Genomic DNA, 25122 nt, shown 5'->3' with positions numbered 1-25122 from the left:
CTGTGGCAATTGGTCCCACTCATTCAGCAACGCTGTTTTCAGTTCCTGGATGGTTCTCGAAGGGGGTTGCGAGTTACAGTTACCCTCCCCAGAGCGTCCCAGACATGAGGTCTGCAGATCTGGCTACTCAATCCATCCGGCGAATATCCTCTCTTTTGAGAAATTCGCCAACCAGAAGAGCTCTATGTGGCCTCGCGTTATCGTCCTGTAAGACGAACTCGGGGCCCACTTCACACCGGAAAAGGCGAACATAGGTCTCCAAGACCTCATCCTTACACCCGTCACAGTGCCTCTGTCAAAGACGTGGAGAGGTGTGCTGCAATCCAACATGATGCCTGCCCATACCATTACACCTCCACCGCCATAATTTTTGATTTCGCGGACATTGGAGAGTAGGTAGAGGGTCCCTGGTTCTCCCCCTTATGAAAGTACGGCGAGAATCGGTGTTTAGGCTAAAACGGGACTCATCGGTGAACAGAACGTTCGCCCATTGCTCCGTACTCCAATCACTATGCTGCCTGCACCATGCTAATCGGACTTTCCTGTCCGTAGACGTGAGCGGGGCGTAAACAGCCGGTCTTCTGGCAAATAACCCTCTCTCATTCAGTCTCTTGAAAACAGTCACCCTGGTTACACGGGTTCCTGTGGCTGCATACAGGTCCCGAGAGACCCGAGAAGCTGTAGCCCTTCTGTTACGCCTCGCTAAAATGGACAAATAGCGATCTTCTCTGGCCGTCGTGGCTCTTGGACGACCTTGCCCAGGTTTCCTCTCGTTGGATCCAGTATCCTGGAACTGTTTACATAGGTGAGATTTGACGCGAACAGAAGACGCCGGGCGTTAAATTAAACTCTCTGCATATCTGGACTTGCGATTGGTCTTCCTCTAGCCTCTCCACGATTCGCCATCTCATTCCATCATCTAAACGTTGGTGGTTACTCATTTTTACTGTTCCGATGTGAATTTAACCGATTGCTGCAAGATAACACCAAGAAGTTCGCCGAGGTGTGCTAGCGAACGCAATTCGTCTTACCTTCTACGTGCTTATAAAGCCTGTTTTTCTACTAGCTGCGTCTACACACACGTGAACGCTTTCGTATTTGCCGTACAAGATTTGAACTTTTATCTAGAAGCAGTGGTTTTTCCTTCAGTTCAGTTCTTTTCATGCGATTCGATAAAATATGCAAATTTTCTTAATTTATTTCACTAGTGTAGAACACATTCTTAGCGGTTTATCTCAAGAATATTCTCGAAGGTAAGTTAAAACTATATATATATAGCCTGCCTGTACGCGGAGTACAGTAATATGCCGAGTTCAGTAACAGTGTTTTGGGGTCAGAGATTAGCTTGACAGCGACTGAACCGAGCCCGGAGCTGTACTTAGTGCTTTGCCGTGAAGCTGTCTTTACAGTTATAGCCTGAAGGCTGTGTTGCTGATTGTTTCAGCGTGTTTATCGTAGTTTTCGACGACTCTAAACGTGTTTTCGGAACTCTCCTGTGTAATACTGGCGAATAAATTGTATTTTGATTCTTCATCAAGGGTTATCGTCAGTTGCACCAAATTCACGAACCCGTAAAACGCAACAATATATTATTTTTATTTCATAATTTGGCTTTTTAAATTTTCATCTGTATATCGTTATTGTTCAGCTAATGAGTAAGCTATTGTTTGATAAAAGTAATTATTTAAGTTTCAAATTTTGATGCTCGATGGTGCTCAGTTTAAGCATTTGTAACATTATGTTTTGAAGTTTTACAAAATAAAACCTTTCTCAGATTTTCATACGCGATCTTGTATTTTCATATGAGTCATCAGAAACTTTACGCATTAATGCAATAAATATTTTCAGTAACCAGAAAGAGACTGCATCCTTTTTCTAATACTAGCTAAATTGTTTGTCCAGCCTGCAAATTAATCATATTACTAATACCATTAAAAATTGAATATAACTACGGAAAGCGAGCCCAAATCTCAAAATCTTTATAAATAGGAATTTCAGAATAATTAAAATCTGAAACTGAATATTTTGATAAAATATCTTACGTTAACCTCTATCACAATTCTAAATGTTAATAATCCAGCTTTATGTAAGAATCAGCACTGTAATATCAGAATCAATTTTATATACGAAGCATCTACTGAAAGGGTAAGGTTGAGTTAGTTGATTAAGACAAAGCAACTCGAGTACTGTGTGCTTATGAAAGGAGGCAATGCTTTCGTAGAAGACGTTTTAGGGAAGCTGACTTAAATTCATGTTACTCATGGAAAACGCCATGAGAGCTGCAATGCAATCGGCCCGTTTGCTGCAATTCTAGCCACAGTCGAAGTACCAGCATTCAGCGACATTACGGCTTAGATGAGCGTGCGATTTGTAAAAAGATCATTCTTTAAGTGAGCGACATTTTAATAGGGGAAAATGTAAGGAAATTCACCGAAAGATGTCGCATCAAATATTCATGAGAATGCATGAAAATTTGTGAGAATGAAAAGGACTATAATGTGCAAGTAATTAACCCATGAGTTCTTATGTGGTAAGTCCAGTTAGAAACTTGAAAATCTGTAGTTCGAATGCAGACGACGAATCAGTTAATCTTTCTCATCCCTTTTCGATGAGATTTTGATGCACACTTTGTATGTATTCTTTGTAACACACTTTGTAGATATCCCTGTATTTAATAATATGAGCTTTGTGAATAATTATTCTGTATAAAACCTGTTCTGTCAATAAAGAGTGCAAGATTTTTCATATAAAATTTATAAAACTGAGATTCTACAAAATGCTCCTTTAAGTACAATATAATATGTTTTCCTTATTTTTAAAAAGCATCTGAAATTCTTCTCTATGAGAGATCCTGGGAAAAGAGATATCGAAAATATGGCACATTAAACATTATGATCTGAGAGCTTACAACGCCTCTTAACATCTGCTGAAGAAGATATTTTGTTGCTATCTCAGAGTTCTTGACAAAGCATACAGACAACAGAGTAATACTAAAGGAAAGCGATGCCTTCCATATCAATTTCCATCTCCCTTTATAAATGTTTCTATCTACCAGATAACGCAGCACATGCTTGGAATAAATGTTATTTCAGCGCAAAGTATATTAACGTTTAATAAAAATATTTTTTACGTGAAAAATATGCCCAAATAGTTTGAATGGAGTAGATAATTTTGTGCAAAGTAGGAATTATCTACTCATACATCAAATTTAACTTCCCAGTTTATAACAAATGTGCACTTTTCGATTGGTTCCAATCAAGAGAAGGCTCTTTAAAAGGAACTAATAAATAAAATTGCTAACCGAATAACTCAGTTCATTTCTCATTTTCTGATTATAACTTTGCTAAAGTGATTCAAAGACAAATCCGTTCTGTCAAATAACGAAGTTCAGATTTTTTTAAATTTTTACATAATCAAGTAAATCTGTGTTCTGTTAGTAAATTTGCGTTGATTCTAGTAACTTAATATCATTTCTGCTTTACAAAACTGATTTTTAGTTCTGTTATTTTTAATGACTTATTTACCTGTCAATTTCCACTTGTTTCCTTCTCAAAGCGAAATCGAACATAAACTTTTTGAATTTGCTTCGTTTGACTTGAGCATTGACCTGAAATGAAACAAAGATTTAGTAAAAGAATGAGCGTAAAATTGTACATTAAAACTTCTATTTCCATTAAAAATATAACAATATGTCTTACATATATGAACATTCTGAACAGAAATTTATCTTATTTCCGAACTTAAAAATGAAATCAAAAAGATGTACACTTCAAAACCAGCTATTTGAGTAAACTGATCATTATGAGAGGCTTTATTATTCTGTCAATCTAACTATCGTATCTTTATGTACATCATTCTCTGACATCCAGTTTTCTGTATAGTCTATTAAATGAACCTAACTTGTGACAAAATGAATAAAGTCGCTGAGCACTGCTAGTCCATGCAAAGTTTGCCTTATAGCAAGGGTAGTGGCTATCCTCGCTATAAGCATTTTATGGCTTTTTATATATGCAATGGGAATACCAGCCAATGTTTCTTCGAAACTTTCTTGCAAAGCAGAGAACAGTCGTGTGCTTTAGTGTAATAAGTTCACCATCAATTAATATACCTAAATAAAAATTATCATTACTTTATTAATAATAGCTCATTGCTTCTTCAAAAAGCTATTATTTCTTATTAATATCAAAAATAATAAGTTATCAACGTTTTTGCTTCTTGTTTTTTATATTTCATGTTAATATTTCATGTTATCATCAAATAAGCTTTTTAAGGCTTATTTGATGATAACATGAAATATTAACTAAAACAGCGTTAGTTACAGCATTTGAATCATGGCAGAATGAATCATGGCAAACACAGAGACGCGTATTGACATTACGTACTTTTTACTTACGTGTATTGCATAATAATCTAAGCCACAATCAAATTCAAGTCCAAAACCCTTCTTCTTTCCCTCTAATTTGGAAATGTTTTACACCATGAAGTATTTTCCAATATGTTCAGAAAATCCAATTTCTCCCTTCAGTAAAATAATTTTTTCAATAAATAAATCGAAAATTTGGCATTGTCCCTATATTTGACGGGAACTAATTTTTTCGTCTTGTTAATTGCGTGAATACTTTTGTAAACATTCATGAGATTTGGTATCCTGTCATAAGAGCTTATTAAAACTCTACTGGAGTTTTCAAAAATAAAATTTTGACTTTTCCTGTTAAGATTCGTCTACTGAAGTGTTTCTACCATCTACTAAACAGTTTCTAATTTCATCTACTGAACAGTTTATAGAAGGATCTGAATAAGATACACAGACATACTCGTTGACCTCATTCGTAGCTATGCACGTGAAGTACGGTTATAAGGTATTTTCTTCTTCCTTTCTGCATGGGTTTCGTGTGGCGTGTCTGAAAGCCCGCTTGACGCGTATTCGAATCCCGGGGACGGCTCAGACCATTTCTTCAGTTTCCGGGCTTCGAAAAATTCTAAAACGTCTGAACAGTGAACCCCGGATTTAAAAGTTGGCGGATGATAATTGATCATCACCAGGAGTTTACGAATGGGTCCCGTCATTTCCAGTCGCCCTTTAAAAGGGAGAGTGTATACGATTTTTTTTCTCGCCTTTCTGCGTGTCTTCATGTTGTAACTGAAAGCACTCCCGAAGCGCATTCTGAAGGTCCGATGTTCGAATTCAAGTGAGAGCACTGTACATTTTTCACGTTCCAATATCGATATAACCTAATTATTCTACAAGGTGACATTGAAGGGCACTATAGTGACGAAGGCCCTCTTCCGAATATGTTCAAAAGGCTAGTTCTTCGGTTCGACCCTGTTGAATATAGTTTCTAATACAACTGTTCACCTCTTTGACGAATCAGCTCACATAAAGACAACAATCTGCATCAGGAACTTTCTTTAGTAAGCGGACGAAGCTGCCTAGAAACCAGAGCTCAAGAATGCCTGTATACGGTTTTTTAGCTCTGAATAAAAGAACCTAAGCTCATAATCTCAATAGATCAAATTCAGGCTACTGGTAGTTGGATCTAATGGTGTTTTAATATAATCCCGAGAATGAAGTTCCAAAGTAAAACCGTCAGATTTGCTCAGAAATGAAATATCTCGGAATAATGTTAAAAGGCCAGTTTACATGGGGCTTCCATGTTCGCTGTATAAAGCAAATAGTTTTCCAACATAGCAATTCAATACACCATACAACAAGAGACTGTGAAACTGGGAAATATCATCAAGGCTCCTACGTTTATGGTATTTGGCAGTACCATAATGCGGTGCGCTTAACAGAGCTGTGATTCAAATTCTTCTTGCCAAATCAGGCACTACATCAATTCTCTACCGCGGTGTCATCTAATCACCATCTTCAAAACGAATCGCACAACTTCATAGGCAGCGCTTTACATCCTTGCAAGATTACCGCCTTGAAACTTGAAAAGGGAGAAAGAGGTTACATGACAAATGTCACCAAGCTTGACAGAATATACGATTTCGGTGGCCAGACGTATGTACACTGCTCAAAAAAAAAAAAAAAAAAAAAAAAAAAAAAAAAAATGGGACAGTCCTATATCTCCCGATCTACTGGGCCGATTGACAAAATTCAAATTGCGTTCTTCATGTCTCGAAAGCGCGACTTAGGATATATATTAGATTTATATATAGCACTATTCTAACATAGGTATTTTGACACAAAATCGGACCTTTTTCTGAAATAACATACCAATTTTTTTACATATTTCGATTCTACGACTCAAATTACGCCTAAATAGGAAATTTTGTAAAATTTGGAGCGAAATTTACGGAGAAATTCACAAATTTATGTTGCCACTTTTTTGTCAGTTTGCGCCAAGAATACTTCACTTGGCGAACTTCTTAATATATGGCAACCTAGTTTCCTTAGGAAAAAAAGTCACCATCGTTCCTTTTTTCCAAATAATATTCTTTATATTATATTTTTAATTATAACTTATTATTTTAAGTATTTTTTTCTTTTTCGAATTTCATTTTAATTGTTTAAGTTGCACGTTTTTCTTTTTCTTTTTTTTTTTTTTTTTCGAATAACTGTTTTAAAAATTTCTATTTACTTATTCGAACTGCGTAAATTAAGGTGTAGCGTTTATTTTTTTTTTCAAATAGTTTTCTTTATATATTTTTTTTCGTCATAGCTATTATTTTAGGTCATTTTTAAATTTTTATACTTTTATTTTAATTGTTTGTGTTGCATTGTCTCTTCAGATAATTGTTTAAAAATTTTCTATGTATTCATTCGAACTGAGCATTTTAAATATATTTTAATATCAATTTTCCAGAATTTGATTTTATTTATTTGAACTGCGTTTTTTTTCGGAAGAATACTTTGTAACCCAGACTACGATGCGTTTGAAAACTGCATACTATATTAAAAGAGAAAATACAGTAAAGCACAGTTTTACACGCCTTTCAATGTTCCGTTGAGAAAAAAAATATATATAAATAAGAGAGATGTATAACCGATATTTTAACTTAGGATGACTTGCATACACTGCTTTAAACAGTTTTATCTTTGTGCCCATTGCTTTACACAATTTTATCCTACATTTGGTTTCTTAAAATGTTATTCATATTTTAGTTAAATATTTTATTTTTGAAATCGCAAGAATCAAATATCATAAGATTGAAAAGTTTTAAATTACAAAAAAATACGAATACTAAATTTTACGAAAAAATTTATTTTTCTTCTCTGTTTCTTTAAGCATTCTGAAAGTATATTGAAAAGTATCCAACTTTTCGAAACATTTTGGTATTTCTGACAATCATTTTAAATAAAGTTATCGCCTTCCATTTCATAAAGGCCCACAAACGGCCGAGCGGTAAAGTTGCTGAACACTGGTAGTTCACTCCGGGGTTCGAACCCCGGTAAACGGGCTGGTTGCATGGGCGTTTTCGTGGATTTTCTCATGTGTACCGCGTATGACAGCTGGTTTCCCTTAGAAAGTTCTTCACGAAGTATTTCGTCAGAGCCTTTATCAGTCTTTAGAGGCTAAACATTTTGAAGCTATGAGATGAAAGGAAAGACTGGTTTCATCAAAAGGTTTTGGTTTATTTTATTATGACAAAGCACACTGCGGCTATCTGCCTAAGGGGAGGGATGCCTTCCTGGAGGACTTTCTAAGGGAAACTGGCTCGCATACACGTTACACATGGGGAAAACCACGAAAACGCCCATGCAGCCAGCCCGTTCGCGGGATTCGAACCTCGGACCGAACTACCAGTGTTCAGCGACTTTACCGCTCGGCCGCTGTTTCATCAGGAATGGAAAAAAAACATCTTTAAGTGACATCCACATACATCACTGGATAAACTCCTGAATCTTCAAATAATTCGACTGAGGAAATCATGGGATTCACCATTTATGATAGGATATGATGTTTTATAACGTAATTTACACAACCATATAGTTTAAAACAAGTCGCTCTTTCCTTTAATCTGCAATGATATCGTTTTGTCTTTTCTGTTAACACAAGCTCAATTGATGGTATTTGCTGGTGTACTCGTCCAAGTGTTTTCTCTTTGAACACCTAAATTCTTTGAAGTATCCTGAAAGTATATTCGAAAGCGTCCAACTTTTTGAACATCTTGGCACGTCTGACAGCCAAATTTCCCTGCAAATTTTTGCTTACTTTTCTCCCTAATTTTCTTCTTTCCTTCTACAGCTATTTTCAGTGATCACACAAGAAAATTAAGATTTTTCGACTGCTAGACTTCCATACATTTTGCATTCTTGTCAATTTTTTAAAATATCAATTATATGAATTGCGTTTCAGCTAAAGACAATTTTTCATTTTCTAGTCATTTTAGCTATAAATAAAGTTTAAAGCGAAGTCCAAAGGATAAATATTTTAATTAAAAGATTTTTGCTAAATGACAAAGAAATAAAACAGTCCAGCAGGGTTTATTCTGTACCACAGAGTGACCCGATTCTTATATCGGCTGAAACAATCTAAATCATATTAAAGATCATGTTTTTTTATACAATCTATAACGCGAGAGAAAAATTAGCTTCTTAAAACATGCTTTCTAAGAGAATTAATATAAAAATTTATATTTATATATATATTTTTTAAAGTTGGGACTTGAACCAAACTGTCAGACTTTTAAAGCTTATTTTACATGGTGGTTATTATTAAAGTTCCACTTTGAAATGGTCATAAAAGGAAAACTACCGGACCAAATGTTATCAAACTTGGGAATCGTGTAAAGGAGGTTATGAGAATTTATTTTCGGCGGAAAAATAAGAGTTCAAAAACTTACCATCAGGGGAAAAATGGCGCTGTATACAATATTGTTAAATGAAATAAGACACGAAAACATCTGTTTAAAATGTGTTTAATATTTTCCGAAACGTGTTACAAAGCATGTTCAATGTAGCGTCCAGCATTTTCCGAAAGCAAGTTAAATCATGTTACTGCATTCTCAACAGCAGCTCTTAGCATATCAGGTTTGGTTTTGGTTTGGTTTATTAGATTACGGCAAAGCACTCAAGGGCTATCTGCCTTAAGGGAGGGATGCCTTCGTGGAGGACTTTTTAAGGGAAACTGGCTCGTATACACGTTACACATAGCATATCAGGAGGAATGTTATCAGTGTATCACATTTTTCATTTCTGCCAAATTGTTTAGATTATCACCATAAACAGTGCTTTTGAGACAAAAGTCACAGAGGTTGAGGTCTGGTGGGAAGAGGGGAAGTGTTGGCCTATAAGACGTTCATTCGTGAAATGTTGCCTAAGTAACTATGCGACGCTCTTGAGGTGGTGCCCAGCCCTGCATAAAAATCGTAGTACTAAAATGCCACGTTACTGCAGTTCATGTATCACGAAACATTTTAATATTGGCTCTAAGTGAGCTGCAATCGCAGTGGTCCAGCTGTCGACTGCTCTTCAGAAAAAAATGGTTCAGTTATAAAACTAGCTGTCATTCAACAGTAAACGGTGTGAAATGACTGTTATGCAATCGAATGCAGTAAGAGAATGCAATGGAACTAGATAGATAACATGAGAGATTTCTTTGACCCAAATTGATTAAAAGCGTTTTGAATCAGTGTCTTCATGTTTTAGTACCGAATTCAGGCTTAAAAAATTACAAATTATCGATCTGTAAGAAAACGATTTCCAGATTGTACGCACTTGTGAAAGTGATTTGCGATCTCACATTTTCTAATCGCTAATTCGTGGTTTTCACGGACGAAATTCTCACTTACAGGGATGACGCACTCGACATTTATCGAATTTAACGTCTTTAAATGGTAATTTGCCTACTTCAAAGTTTCTTAAGGGTATACAACATATTAAACCCGTTTAACAAAAGGTTAAGTTAGATTCCGACCCATATTTCGTTTAACAATATTGCATACAGCGCCATTTCCCTCCTGGTGGTGAGGATTCGAACTTCCTTTTTTTCGCGGAAAATAAATTCCGATGACCTCCTTTACATGATTTCCAAGTTTGATAACATTTGATCCAGTAGTTTTCCTTTTATGACCGTTTCAATGTGGAACTTTAATTATAACCACTCTGTATATTATTAAATTTTAATTTGAAGCTATGCGTTATATGTATACCATGCGTAAAATTTTCGCTTTTATGGAAAAATAAAAAATCGAAGCAAATATACTTAGTATAATGGACCAAAACTGAAAACATTTCCCCTCCCTCCGAAAATAAAATATTGAAATTTCGAACTTGAATTCATTGGGTTATCGAAATATTCAATTTGACTTATTTTCTAAGTCCTAGTTCCGACAACAATTCCGTCAAAAATTCCGAATTACTTAAGCTAAAGTAAAAGATTTAGTATATATTCACTGTATGTTAATAAAGCAATCAGAGTGTAATAAAAATAGATTATAGAATTTACGCTGATGTAACTTTTTGTCTGACTGCACAGCATGTAATGGAAGAGAAGGTTTGTAGAGATCTGTTTTTGACATGCCTCTAAAAGTAGATGTCATTTTAATTTTGTCTCTTCAATGTCAAAAAACTTTCCTTTGAGAGGCAACTTTAGTTTTTGAGAAAGAAAAAAAAATCACAAGAAGACAAATTTGAAGAACATGCAGGACGATTGAATATACATACTTATTTTCCGAACACAAGCGGTTCTCCGACTGGTTATTGAATAATGAAAAGATGCATTGTCATGCAATACAAAACATTTGGAATACGTTTTCTGGCTAAATAACGTAAGATTAAAAGTCATCTGCTTAATTCACATCCATTTACAAGTCAACTACTCGGGCAATTGCAGAATCGTTTTGATCCTGAGCTTGTAAGACAAACCTAATATCACTGGATTTAAACACTTCTTTAATCTTCCGAGAACGTTCCTTCTTTAGCTCATATTCCAAGAATATTAAGTGAATACAATTATTGCCAAAGAAATTGAATATTCATTTGCACTACGGCTTGGTAGTTTACTAACGAGTTAACAAAACTTAAATTCTGCTTTTTGTGTCAAAGAATACAACAATATTTTAAATATTTACAAATAAAATATTAAATTGGAGATTTAATTGGAGCCTCATCAGTTGCCTAGCATTTGAAAAAGAAAAGATTGTTAAATACTAATTGTTTGCTGCTCAGTCTAACCCAGGCTGCATGGTTGGGTTTCGTAGTTTTTTAGGTTCTCTTTACAAAGATTCTCTATGAAAGCATCTTAATCAAATAGCTCCCATGTTCTTTCTATGTTCAAATAACCAACTAACCTAGTTTAAGCGCGATTTCCAAGTGAAGTTACTAGTAAAATCCGAATACTCATTAAAAATCACGTAGCTAGCCAATCGGGAGTAACATGAAAAATACGGAACCAATAATTGAAATGTTGTTACGGTACGCTGTTTCTTAACTTAGATGGTCATTCCTTAATTAAATAGCCCACCAACGGCCGAGCGGTAAAGACGCTGAACACTGGTAGTTCAGTTCGAGTTTCCAATGCCGCGAACGGGCTGGCCGCATGGGCGGTTTCGTGGTTTTCCCCATGTGTAACGTGTATACGGGCCAGTTTCCCTTAGAAAGTCCTCCACGAAGGCATCCCTCCCTTTAGGCAGATAGCCCTCGTGTGCTTTGCCATAATTAAATAATCCAATCCAATCCTTAATCAAATATAATTGATTTGTAAATTCTACTAGAACTGACGGTAAGAATTGAAGTGGAAATAAGTAATATGGTGTGCAATCTTGATTAATATAAAATTAAAAATATTTGCATAGAAAAATGTTTGCATTCAGACAGAAAGTTTTTTGAAATATTTGCAATTACTTTATAAGAAGGATTTATTAATAACCGTAATAATTACTTATTATATTACTGATGATTAGGATTCAGTTCTTGACAATTACATTCTAAATTAGAATTTTAAGGATATAATGAAAATACGCTACGCACAAAAATACATTTTAGGAAAAAAAATGAGTTGATTTTTTATGTTTTAAAACTTCTTAAATTCATTTAGTAAACATCGTATCCTCGTTGTTTATTGAATCCAGAATGTTGGTGTCGTTTGTATAATTATTCTTACTTGTCCACAGAATCTGCTGACTTATCCAGCCATTAAGTAGCTGCAGATCATTTCTACATAACCATTGAACTTTCATTAATTCAGTCTCTAGAGGGTTGTATGTTTATATCATAATTTGACTTTTATAAAAAATGATTATTCTAAATGTTATGTTTCTATAAAAATATATTGTGCTTTAAAAATATGGATAATAGTATCAGCCGCTCTTTCAGCCACTTTAAAAGCAACAGTTTGTTTAGAAATAAATTATGCAGTTAATGTCATAAAATTCAAATAAATATCAAACGAAAACTCTCAGTTTTAGACAATTCGATTTAAACGAAGTAAAGTAGCAGACGATAAAACGGCGAAGGTAAAAATTTACTCTTTCAAAAACTTACTCTTAATTTTTTTAAAAAAAGAAAAGATACGAGAGAAATTAAAAAAAAATAGTTAAAAATTTGAATAATATCATCTATAATTTTAAAAAAAAATAGCCTTTCATATAGTATTAATAAATATTTATTACGCATCATTGAGGGAAAAAATGTCATATAATTAATTCTCCGTAAAATTTTACTTGAAGTTTAAGGTTAAAAATAGCTGTGGCAATTCAGTGCAACAAAAATCCATAGACCACATTTGGCGTTATTATCGCTCAAAAAAAATGTGCCAAATTTCAAAACGCGAAATTATGTAAATTCGTGTATATCTTAGAAAATTTTGAATAAAAAAGTCTAATTTTTTGCAGATGTGTTTAAAAATACACCTACTTTAAGATGATGGTAAAAATTTTATAGGTTATAATTCAAAACTTTTTTCGAAAAATCTATAGAAATTATTTAAAAATAGAAATTTAAAAAATAAAACGCAAAAAATGGGTAAATTTTATTTGGAATGAATCAAAATTTCGAAATGTGAGAGAAAAAATCAAAAAGGTTTAATACAAAAAGAGATATTAATAAATATTTGCCAAATTCAATTAACATTGAGGAGCTAAAATTTTGAGAGCCAATATTTTAAAAACTATTCGTACGATTTTTACAAAACTTGGTATTCTGGCATAATTTGAGTCGTAGAATCGAAATATGTAAAAAAATTGGTATGTTATTTCAGAAAAAGTCCGATTTTGTGTCAAAATACCTATGTTAGAATAGTACTATATATAAATCTAATATATATCCTAAGTCGCGCTTTTGAGACATGAAAAACGTAGTTTGAATTTTGTCAATCGGCCCAGTAGAACGGGAGATATAGCACTGTCCCATTTTTTTTTTTTTTTTTGAGCAGTGTACATACAAACCATGAAAAAGGCAAGGCTGTAATGCATCCCCCCATTACGCTTCAGCAATGGAGCAATAAAGCAAAACATGTATATAGATCCCCCGCAGTTCTGTTGCGAAATTCATTTATGAGGACGGATCAAAGAAGAAAAATTATACTAGCAGAGGCTTTAGCCTTCTGCAGAGCAACATCGTATATGCAAGCTTGATTTAAGCAATTCCATTTGCCATATGGAACTAACAGCTCTGTGTGTTACAGTCGGCTTTGAAAAAGCGTCATATACCAGGATTAAATGTGAGTCGACGTCTAACCTCCATGCCATATCGGATGCACTTAGTAGACGTCCATTTGTATGTGTGAGTCGCCTCTTAATGTTGAAAACTCTTTTTTTTCTAACGTCCTGTTCTATGCTTGATTCCACAAGAGAATTCCTGGAAATGAACTGGTTAACATGCTGAAGAAGCAGGCAGGAAACAGCATTCATGATGAAAATATGTCATCTTTCTTTCTGAATTCAGATCTTAAGCAGACCGGTTGGGAGCACAGGCTCAGAAGATGGCAAGAAATATGTCTCACAACCACCACGGGTCGCAAGACATTTTTGATTTTTTTCAAAAGTTGGTAACAACGTCACGAAGCAGCTGCTCATCAGCCATTCAATATTTTTCTGGGCATCGTGCGTTCCCTACTAGCATTACTTCTGGCGCAGCAAATCTAATATTCGTGCCTGCGATGGGAATTGAAACAGATAATAACTTGGTCTTTGACTGTTCAAAAGTATTTTAAAAACCAGTTTCCATAAATTGTTCAGTTTGTACTGCTAACAATCATAGTAGCAGAATTATTTGCAAATAATAATAATGACTCAGATATGACATACTTTGCTACTGCCATGACTCAGACATATCAACCCGTATGCAGCGTTCTCCTGTAATGTTAGTGTAAATTAGGTTTAAATTTGTAGCACTGCAATGTAGCTATTGTCATTCAAAATTGTTTTATTTGAGGCTATTCTTTTCAACAATATTTGTTACAAATAATCACTAAATTTCCTTGAGTTATACACTGCCGTCATAAAAGGCAGCAAGTTAATTCCCGAAATTAGGCACATTAGTATCAAGAAGATATCTTAATTTGAAAACCATTTAAAAAGTTCTTAAATTCTTTGTTCTATATTCACAAGTGGCGAACTTTTTCTTAGCTTTTCCTAAACTTTTTCTTTTCATACACAAACACTGAATATCTTTTTAATCTATAGAACCAGATTAAAACGACAGAAAAGAATTCTTCAAAAACTTCTTTTAAGAATATTTTTTTCTTCTGGGAAACCGAAAAGAGGTACATAAAACTACATTTTTTAATGTAAAACAAATGTACGGATTTTGGAGAGAAAGGTTTCTAATTTAATCAAAGGTTTTCCAAGCAAATACTCTTTTTTTATTAGGGCAAACTACATAAAGGCAGTTACAAAAAATAACTTATTTTAATCAAACAAATAATGCAAGAAAGAAAATTAGCTGTTTGATTTGCAGAGTAAAAGCTCCGAGGCCAAAAATGTATGTAAATGTAATTCAGCGAAATAATTTCAACTTTTTTTTTCTAATTAATGTAAGTTCTTTTTTAAGCTTTTAGTAATCTTCTTGAGAATGTTTTGCTGTTTGCTCTAGAGATTATGTTTAACGTAAGAATCAAATTTCGTTAAAAAACTGAATTGCTTAAAAAAGCAATTATTTAAACTTGAAATACTTTCCGAAAATTTTTCATTTCTGCTGCAGTTTTATTTCAGAAATCCAACTGCATTGGCATTGAATATTCATCCGTTAATGAAAACAGGATCCTCTTGCTTAAAAAACATATTTCTGTTACTTAGTTATATTAAAATCTCTCGGAACCGGTACCCAATTAATCGGTGCTATCAAAAGAACGGCGCACTTGAAGGTCTACATTTAAATCCGAAATTTAACTCTATGGGATAATATGCATAGTTATAGATATATAGATATATAAATATACACTGGTGTGCAAAAATTAAGGTCGAAGAAAGACAGAAGTCGAAAAATTAGTATATCAGCTGAACGAAGAGGCAGAGCGGACAGAAAGACCAATCAGGAGATTAAGTAAGGTGATGTACGGTAGCACATTCGCAGATATGCAGGTAGACGTAATGGGGGAGTGTCTGAGTAGTATAAAGCATATTGTCGGTGTAAGATCAGTGTTTCTGGCAAAAAGATTGCAGGCCGTATAGCAGTTAAAATCACACCGAGTTGCTGCCTGAGCAAGAAATGGAGAATAATCAATCTGTTAGACGACATCTGGATGCTTTTACCCGAGGTCGAATCATTGGGAAGTTGGAGGAAGGCCGCAGTGAGACAAGTGTGGCTGCAGAGTTCGGAATTGCTCACAGCATCGTTTCACGAGTTTGGAGACAATTTCAAACTACAGGAACAACTATCCGGGGGTTTAGTAGTGGTCGTCCACGAGGAACCACACCCGCAGATGACCGGTATATTGCCTTACAGGCCAGAAGAAACAGGCGGCAGACAGCGGGAGAAATCGCTAGACACACGACACAGGCGACTGGACGACCGATATCGCGTTTTACCGTGGCCAGAAGACTGCACGGTGGTGGTCTGTTTGCACGACGCCCTGTACGGTGTGTACCTCTAACGCCTGCCCATCGGAGAAGGCGTTCTCTGTGATGCCGGGAACACCGGAATTGGAGAGACAATGAATGGGGACGAGTACTCTTTACAGATGAGAGCAGATTCAGTGTGAGTAGCGATTCTCATCGCATACTCATCGGGAGAGAGCGGAGAAGCCGCAATCATTCCTCGAACATCATTGAAAGGGACAGGTATGGAGGTGGCGGTGTTCTCGTTACAATAACGGGACCCGTTATTGTAACGAGATTCTTCTTCCATATGTGCGTCTTTTTAGAGGCGCTATGGGTCCGCAGTTCCTTTTCATGGACGACAATGCACCATGTCATCGCACAGTAGCTGCCGAACAGCTCTTAGAGAGTGAGGATATTGAACGTATGGATTGGCCGGCACGATCTCCGGATCTCAATCCCATCGAGCATGTATGGGATTTTCTAGGCAGATGCTTGGCAGCTCGTACCTTACCACCAGTAACGATTCCGGAGCTTTGATTGGCGCTGCAAGACGAATGGGCAGCAGTGCCTCAACAACTCATTGACACCCTCATTCTCAGCATGGGCAGACGCTGTGAAACCTGCCTAGCAGTCAGGGGAGATCATATCCCCCATTAAAGACCGGATGTTTCTTGCTGGACACCCATCACATGGATGTTTCGGCCTTCAGTCGCATCGCGCTCCATGCTGCTTTTTCAATAAAGCTTCTTTTTATCCCTCTGATTTCTCTTTTAGTAAGTGTTGCTTACATTACTCATGTCCTTACGTATTGGGGATCTTACGGTATTAAATGTGTTGATTTGGAAAGCTCTTGTACAAAGTTATATTGAAAAAACCGTCTCGTCCTTAATTTTTGCACACCAGTGTAGATATAGTTGCATAGATACTGATATGTGTGATAACGTTGAATGACATGATTTTGAAAATCATCATATATATATATATATATATATATATATATATGATTTTGAACGCTTTCGATATCCGTCATGGTTGTGAATAAGGCATACAAATGAAGCAACAAAACTGAATTTCTACAAATCAGTCTCTATTTTCAGACATATCCAGTTACTTAGGCAGACACGTATTCAATCATAATTAAATATGATAAATTTCTCTATACATTGGATTTAACAAGAAATGAGGAAGGCAGTTAAGTAAACGCAAAGCGACTCGATGTTGGCAGAGTAGCAGTTAGGGAAGGGAAGAAGAGAAATGACGCAGTGCTTTGGTGCTTTGAATGATTGGTCGGTATATTGGCTTGCAGCAGGTGATAATGATCCCTACTCTTGCCAATTATTGAAAGAATTTCATTAGGGTCTAGAAAAGCTATGATTGGTTAATATTAGTTTTAGTTGCCCTTTTCCAATAGCGTTATATAACATAGAAAGATCTCGAGTTTGGGAGAAGAGATGAATTTAGGGGAAGAGCGCCAAATCTAGAATCGTTTATTTTGAGGTCGCCAAGTAGTTTTTATATCTTACATATATACAGATTTTTATTTATTTCTAATTTCAGATTATAAAGAAAACTGTAAACAGAATAAGTAAAGATGAATGAAAACAGCAAACTAAAAAAAAAAGAGTCTACAGTATAATTTATATATCTGTTTTGTGTCTTGCCTCTCAATATCTCTCCCAAGGTGATCCAGCATTATGTGCAGGGAGACGACTCAGATATGAAGTATTCATTTCCTCATAACTGTTGTACAGTTTGCAAATTGGGGTTGGGATAGTGGTCATTCGATGCAGATGTTTTAAAAGGAAATCATGGTCAGTAACAAGACGAAAGAAAGCAACAGATTTCTTTTTAGGTCATAAAGGAACGTCAAAAATCCTGTTAATCCATACTTTATGGCTGTTCTTTTCGGTAACATCTTTTGAAAAAGCTTCTCTGTAGTAATGTTTGATTACTCCTTTGGCCGTGTAAAAAAGAATCTTGTCGTCAGTTATTTGGCGAATACTGACCTCTTTCTTTGCCACAAAATCTGCCTTATCATTTCCATCAAGGCCACAGTGGCATAGTAGATATATAGATATACAAATATAGATATAGATACAGATAGTATAGATACGGATATATAGGTGTATAAATATGGATATAGCTGTATAGCAGACTTAGATATAGCTATATATATAGCGATAGATATACATGTGCATATATAGAGAGATAGATAGATAGATAGATAGATTTATAGATATACATAGATATATCAATATAGATATATCTAGATATGTAGGTCTGTATTTATAGATATATAAGATTTTTCGAACAAGTTTTGCATGACGTTATGCTATTTACTGTAAACAAGGCGAATTTTCAGAACTCCGGTGACAATCTTTTAAGTAAGCTATACACTATCCGACATAAAAAATGCAAAACCATGAAGATTTGGTCGTGTAAATATACAAATTTTGAGGAATATATAGTGGATGCAGGCATGCAGATGACATAAAATGCATGTTTTTTTATGTGATTTTGGTGCCAGATATAATGTAAGGAAACGGCGGTTAACCGACAGTTGCTACTCTCTGTTGCTTAGAGAATCCAGAATTTTGAGATGTTCAACTTTCCAAAAGACAAGTGGGAATCAAGATGTACCTGGGTGACAGCAATGTAGAAAGTTTGGCAAACTGACAATTTTAAGAGGGTTCAAATCTTAGGCTTATGTACGGCTGGTTGGTCTTACCGTCGTGCTGAACGTAGGTAGATGTATCTACTGTACATAGAACGTTTCTGAAACGTAGTTAGATGTATCTACTGTACATAGAACGTTGCTGAAACGTAGGTAGATGTATCCACTGTACATAGAATATGGTTTAGATGGATCGATGGAGGAAATGTAAATAGAGTCTAATGACCAGGTTCGTCTAGACGTACTATAGATTTCACAAATCGATGCATACGAACAGAAACGGTGGGCCACACAATTGACTACTATAGATATTTTGAGGAATGCGCGAGAGCTTTGCGTGCTCCAATAGCTGGCAGAACAATTTCCGCTGAAAGCAAGACTGTCATTAACGATGAAACATCGAACCAAGGGCTGCGATAGTGTCGTTAACGAACCACTTAGACATTTGATTTGCGTAATGTGGTACTCAGCGACAAGTCTCGGTTTTGTTTGTCTGATGATCTCTCATTGGTCTGGATGCGTCGAGGAGATAGAGCCCACCACTACTATTGTTAAAGGCCACACCGCTCGTAACGTGGCATAATGGTTTGGGGTGCCTTCAGTCATGATAGAAGGTTTCCTCTTATGACGTAGGGACACATGTGAGGTGCTGTCAACCAATTGTGCTGTCTTACCTTCAGGGTTGCAAAATGGCATTTTCAAGGAAAGCAACACGACACCGCGCATGGCATTCGTTAGCCGACAAGCCCTGCAGCATGTATCATTGTTTCCTTGGCCTGTGATGCCACTTGATCTTTCGTCGCTCGAGCAAATCTGGGACGTGATTGTTTGTCGTTTGTCTGCTCTGCCCAGCTGTTATCGGAGGATGAACCTTGGAGGAGGGTTCAGAGCAGATGTACTTTTATTCCTCAGGACACAATTTGCACGCTAATTGAATCCGTACCTCGTGGGATTGCAATTTGCATCTCCGCGAGAGATGGTCATACATATTATTGAATCCCTGTATATGTCAGAACTATAAATTTATCTTTCTGTAAATATCATCACCTATTCATATATGCATGCTCTGTCTGCGTATAATTGTCATCACATTTTATACAATCTTTCATGGTGTGGCATTTCCTTTAGCAAGCAGTGTATATGTGATTATACTAAAATTCGTAAATTACATGCGTTAGTGTGTTATATATATATTTATGGTAATTTTATAATGTTGTTTAATTTTGATTTTCTGAAATATAAAATTTGGTGTGTATGCTTTAATTTTAAATAATCTGTACTAGTTTCTATTTATTTATTTATTTGATTGTGGCCAACAAGTCGATAAACACGACTAACGGTTTTCGCGTGCCGCAATTTTTACGGATGGCTGCACAAAACAGAAAAGAATAAAAGAAAAGAAAGTTCTAGAAATATAATATTCAGTTACTCTAAAAAACCTCTTAGGCAGAGTCAGCGGGGTTTCTTTGCTGTTGGTTAAGAAGGACTTTATATCAAACTGGGTAATAATATGTTGAAAATTTTGCAGTTCAGTATTAAAGCTTGATCATAAGTAATTTCCTGATAGCTGACTAACAAATGAACTTTGATTCTTAGTATTCCAATATCCAAACTTCACCTTTCAATTGATTTAATACTGTTACAAAATAAATAAAGGATACTTCACTCTGGATGCACTGGTTCTTCAACCTCATCAAATAATTCGAAAAAATAGGAGTTGTTACTTAATGAGGGTTCTTATATGCGAGGTGACTCAAACAAATCTGTAGACGTACTAATTATTACATGAAATAAGTTGAATAAATCGGATAAGAAACACATTTAATTTTTATGGCACTTTCTAAAATATCCGATGGAATAGTTTCTGGGAGAGTACTTTGGGAATTTTGTTTGGAACTTATTTCAAATTTGGCTTTAAGTTTTAAATATGCCAATAAATGTGAGTATTCAAGCCTGTATAGGGTTAACTTTCTAGCATTTTCATCCGCCACAGAAAGACAGGTTTTACAAAAGAACTATGATGCTTTAATATAAATTTAACAAAAGGGGGAGAAATAAGTTATATTAAGTTTGCTGATGTTCCTTAATTGCTCTTACAAAAGATGGTGAATTACCACATTTAACAAGTGAAACTTCTCTAAAATGTAAGAGGCAAATAAAATGTCTAGGAACAACATTGAAAATGACAATGCTACAATTTCTTAGGCCGAATTAACTGCAATGGGAGACAGCACTTGATGCCTAGATACAAAAAAAAATTACAAAAGAGAGGATATGTACTCTGACCCTTAAAACCAATTTTGAGAACTCATGCAAGTGAAGTTTTGATAAAAAATAATTATTATAAATAAAACCAGTTAACAAGATGAGACTGACCCTACAGAGACCTAAAAGCCATTAGGCAGCAAAAAGCGGATGAAAAGGTAAAAGAAGTGTAACAAGAAACACAAGAATTGGTATTAATACGAAAACACCTTAACGGTATTAAAATTAAATTCTGTGTTGAAAATAAGAATGCATGGTAAAAGGGTTGAATGATCATTAGCCCTAGACGTAATTTGTATAAGACGTAATTTGTATAACATTTCCAGAAACAGAGTGAAATGTACCGTAACATTAACAGATTAATGCATAAGTTCTAATTGAACATGGGCGTTACCTGAATGTTTTGCTACATTTATCTCTATTCTACTTTCTCTTGGGATAAGATTGATGATAATGCTATATGAACCATTACGGAGTGTCATCTTTTGTAAAGAATACTTCAGAATCTAATCCATCTATGGATAACAAATAAATAACAAATTCCTATTTAAACTTTTGATAATGGCCTGTTCAGAAACAGAAGTATGTCAAATGGTAAATAAAAAAAATGAAAATTATGCTAATAATAATAAATGTAAATATTGTAAATATTATGTTTACTTTATTTCTGTGCAATGGGTAACAAATTTCTTTCACAATTTCGATAAATATCGTATAATTATAAAATAACGCGCAAATCTTGATGGGGTCATTAACTTTTCAATTTTTGTTCGGAAAGATCAGGGTAAGCAATTCAAATAATCCTTATTTCAGGTCCATAATGACTGTGCAGGTTAGTGTTCTGTATGTCTTATACAGACTTCGGAATAGTATTCGACCTCATGCCCAAGTCCTCTGAATCGTGTCTGGAGCTTGCTGTACTGATACTGGATTGCGGAGCGTACCTTAATTTCTTTGCTGCCTGAAGCCTTCGCTTGTATATCGGAACTCTATGTACAGAAGGAAAGGAGAAAGACTATGCAAATACCGAGCAGCAAGTTATCCAACATCTGCACTTGGAGATCGAAGCAGCTATTAAGAGATTAAGGTCTTCCGATCGACAAGTGAAATTATCATCAAAATTCTTTTATATATAACAGAACCTTCAGGTACATTTTAGGTTTTTAACTTTCGAATCAGTTCGTTAATCTTTAAAGGTTTTAAATATATATATATATATTTAATTTTAAACCGTTTCTTATTTCTTATTTTGTTCTCCAAGTGCAAGTTTTTACGAATCATTTTCAAATGCACAATCTGAATTGTGCCCAAAATTATGATACCATTATTTACAACATTTTTATGTATGCTTTAATATATGGCCAAACAAAAGAAAAGCGTAATTTGTAGTCCGTCTTCTGAAGAAATTAATACATGCTATAGTTCCTTTTAGTTATTTACATTATCGGTCTTGTGAAAAGAAGTTAAAATTTCTTGAAACATTCAGTACTTTTCATCACGATATTTGGAAGTAAACTCCCCTTCAAACTTTTGATAATTCTGTTCACGTTCCTTTCAAAATGCGCTTAGAACCGACTCCTGTACTCTCATATGTAATGAATGGTTCATTCTAGAGGAAAATTTTAAGACACAGAAAATTTCTTTTGTGAAGTCGAGCAACCATTTTGCCGTGCGTATTTATCTCACCATATAGTCAGGGCCCTTAAGACATCTAACATTCTATTTTCCCATGTACTTAAGCTATAACCTTTTATATCAACTAAGAAAATATGATTGGTCGATGTGGCATCAGCATCACAAATACGGTTTAGTACTGTCAAGTTGCCGATATAGGCTCTTGATCGTTCTATTGTCGAATCAGCATGCTGTATTCAGTGTTACACAAGAAAGAATGGGTTTAAATGCACATAAACTTCAAATATCTGTGTTAATTGAGCGTAGACAACCAAACCACGCTTTGATAACTGCTAATTTTACCTATTTTGGAGATTCTTTAGGGTAAGTAAGCTAATATTCTATGACGATTGTATGACGCTTATCTATTTCATGTATTCAGGAAAAGTCATCCCGGTGGAGTCAAGCTGCTAAACACGTAACGATAACACCTGTCCTACGCACTAATAATTTCATCTTCTTCTACCATTCTTGAGGTGAATCTAACTAATAAGTTGGATTCACGTAAAGAATAGGTAGTGATAATTCATATACGTTTAAAATTTCGAGAAAAATTATAAGATATTTTTAATGTGTTTTGCCATACGTAAATTGTATCAAGCTGGATAATGCAACACTATCATACAAAAGGAATTCCCGCTGCAGATGATAATGTTCTTCTCAGAAATCTGCATTTTTATTAGCTGTGTTTCTCTAAAGCAGATTGTGTGTCTGCAGCGTCCTTGTGTCAAAGGCCAAAATAAAGTATTTAAAGAGCTTATTTTGTATAAATTTGTATAATGTCTGCGTTTTTTATCCAAAGATTTTCATGTGAGTTTCCAGGTGAGAACACTACACGGATCAGTCACTTCCTACTTTCGTTAGTTTGCTCTTTCAAGAAATAGCCATGATAATTTTTAGAGTATAAACATGTATTTTAAAATACATATGAAAAATTTTCTCTTTCCTCCCTGCATTCATTCGTGCAATAATTGGTAGTACATCTGGCTAGAAGTCCGGAAATTCGAAGCTGAAATTCCATCGAGAACGTTGCAAATTCTTCTTTCTTACTTCTATAAATACATAATCGTTGTACAGTGGCGCCTTTGTAAACTATGGTCGAAGATAATTCATTACCACCTGAATTTGGTGACCGGATTCTATTCCTACCTGTCGCAGTTTAAATGGAGGAGACTATAATGAATTTTCTAATTTCTAGTCGCGTGTCTTCTTTATGAAAGCACGTCCAACTAGTAGTCGGAATCTTCGAAGTTCGAATCTCAGTGATGTTATCGCTAATTTCTCACGCTTCCCGGCTATAAAATATATAATAGATTCTACAGTGGTGCCCGTCTAAAAATGCGGTGGAGGATTTTTCGTCCCCACCTGGATCCTCCCCATGGGGCAAGGAAACTTTCTAGAAAGACTAGACTTCGTCTACTATTTCACCACCTGGATCCTGTCACAGTTTAAGTAAGGGAAGAATATAGGAGATTTTCTTCTTCATTTCTACATACTTTCGTGTTGTACTTTATAATACAAAAGGCTAGCAATCGGGACATCTGGAATTAGAATCCCCGCTAAGGAATCAATGAGTTTTCGTTTTCCTGCTCTTAAAAGCTTAATGAATTCTGCACAGATAGATGAGATTACCAGTAACTAAAAGCTCATCATAACAAATTGAAAATTTCGATGTACATATACATTTAGTCACGTATGTAGCTTCAATTTGTGTTCCTTACAATGAGCAAGAAGCATGCACATCAGCAGCAATGCTTTAAGAATTACTTTTAATTACATTATTAGTCCAAAGGGGTAATTTGCCTAAAAGGACTATTAATTTCGTTTTGGCACTTTGTCGATTCACGATAAGCGTTGTTTCACTTTTCAAATTGTTGCTACCAAATATTATCGCCCTGTATTATATTAAAGAATTTAAATAATGAAGAATCTGCATGAATGTATGCATGTTTCTCGCATTGTGATAAAACAACGGTACCTAGAGCCATCCGATTTTGAATGACGTAATCCTACTGTGACTATGGGCATCTGAAAGTCCAAATTTGAAATTTGGAATTTGTTTATTATCGATTTCCTATTTTGTAAAACTTTAACGAATTTTTGATTAACAAACTCACGGATTTCAAAGCGAGCAATGGCAGCGTTGTACAGAAAAAAGCATTTTTATCTCCAGTTCGTGAGTTTGTGTATCGGAAATTCTAAAGATATGCTCAATTTAAAAGTATTTGCGATATTGCTCTTGAACTGAATTTTATGGTGTAAGTGCGAAGAACATAATATTTAATAAATAAAAGTAACACACGACATATTAAAGAAACACGCACCTTTGGATGTAATTTAAAATTTGAACGTTGTATGCCTGCAGACTGCTGTGTAGTGGATGACTGGATGGAATTTTGGAAGAAGCACTACAGCTTGGTAGTGAAACATGATTTATTTTTAAATGATGAATTTCTTATCTTCTTAATCGGTAGTTGCTAAACGGGGTCCAGAATTTCAGACACGTAAGCCGCTCAGACGGTATAGTTGTTATTGGAGACTGATTGCGATAGCAAAGGGCCCGGGATGTAAAATTGTCT

The 25122-nt window shown here is 35.1% G+C and overlaps 1 protein-coding gene across 4 annotated transcripts in view; it reads right to left on the bottom strand.

Moving 5' to 3' along the window:
* The window catches only part of LOC118204727 (long-chain-fatty-acid--CoA ligase 1-like), a 132621-nt gene that overhangs the window by 33712 nt on the left and 73787 nt on the right, over positions 1–25122 (bottom strand). For all 4 annotated transcript variants that reach the window (XM_035377025.2, XM_085824161.1, XM_035377024.2 and 1 more), the window contains one exon: positions 3525–3607. In XM_035377025.2, the coding sequence (XP_035232916.1) occupies positions 3525–3607 (83 nt within the window). The remainder of the gene's footprint in view (positions 1–3524; positions 3608–25122) is intronic.

Source organism: Stegodyphus dumicola, chromosome 9, assembly GCF_044657685.1.
Source record: "Stegodyphus dumicola isolate Sdum_Otavi_A_Nest chromosome 9, ASM4465768v1".
Classification (NCBI taxonomy): domain Eukaryota; kingdom Metazoa; phylum Arthropoda; class Arachnida; order Araneae; family Eresidae; genus Stegodyphus; species Stegodyphus dumicola.
The sequence above is the reverse complement of the archived record's forward strand: the minus strand, read 5'-3'. Positions and strand labels throughout refer to the sequence as shown.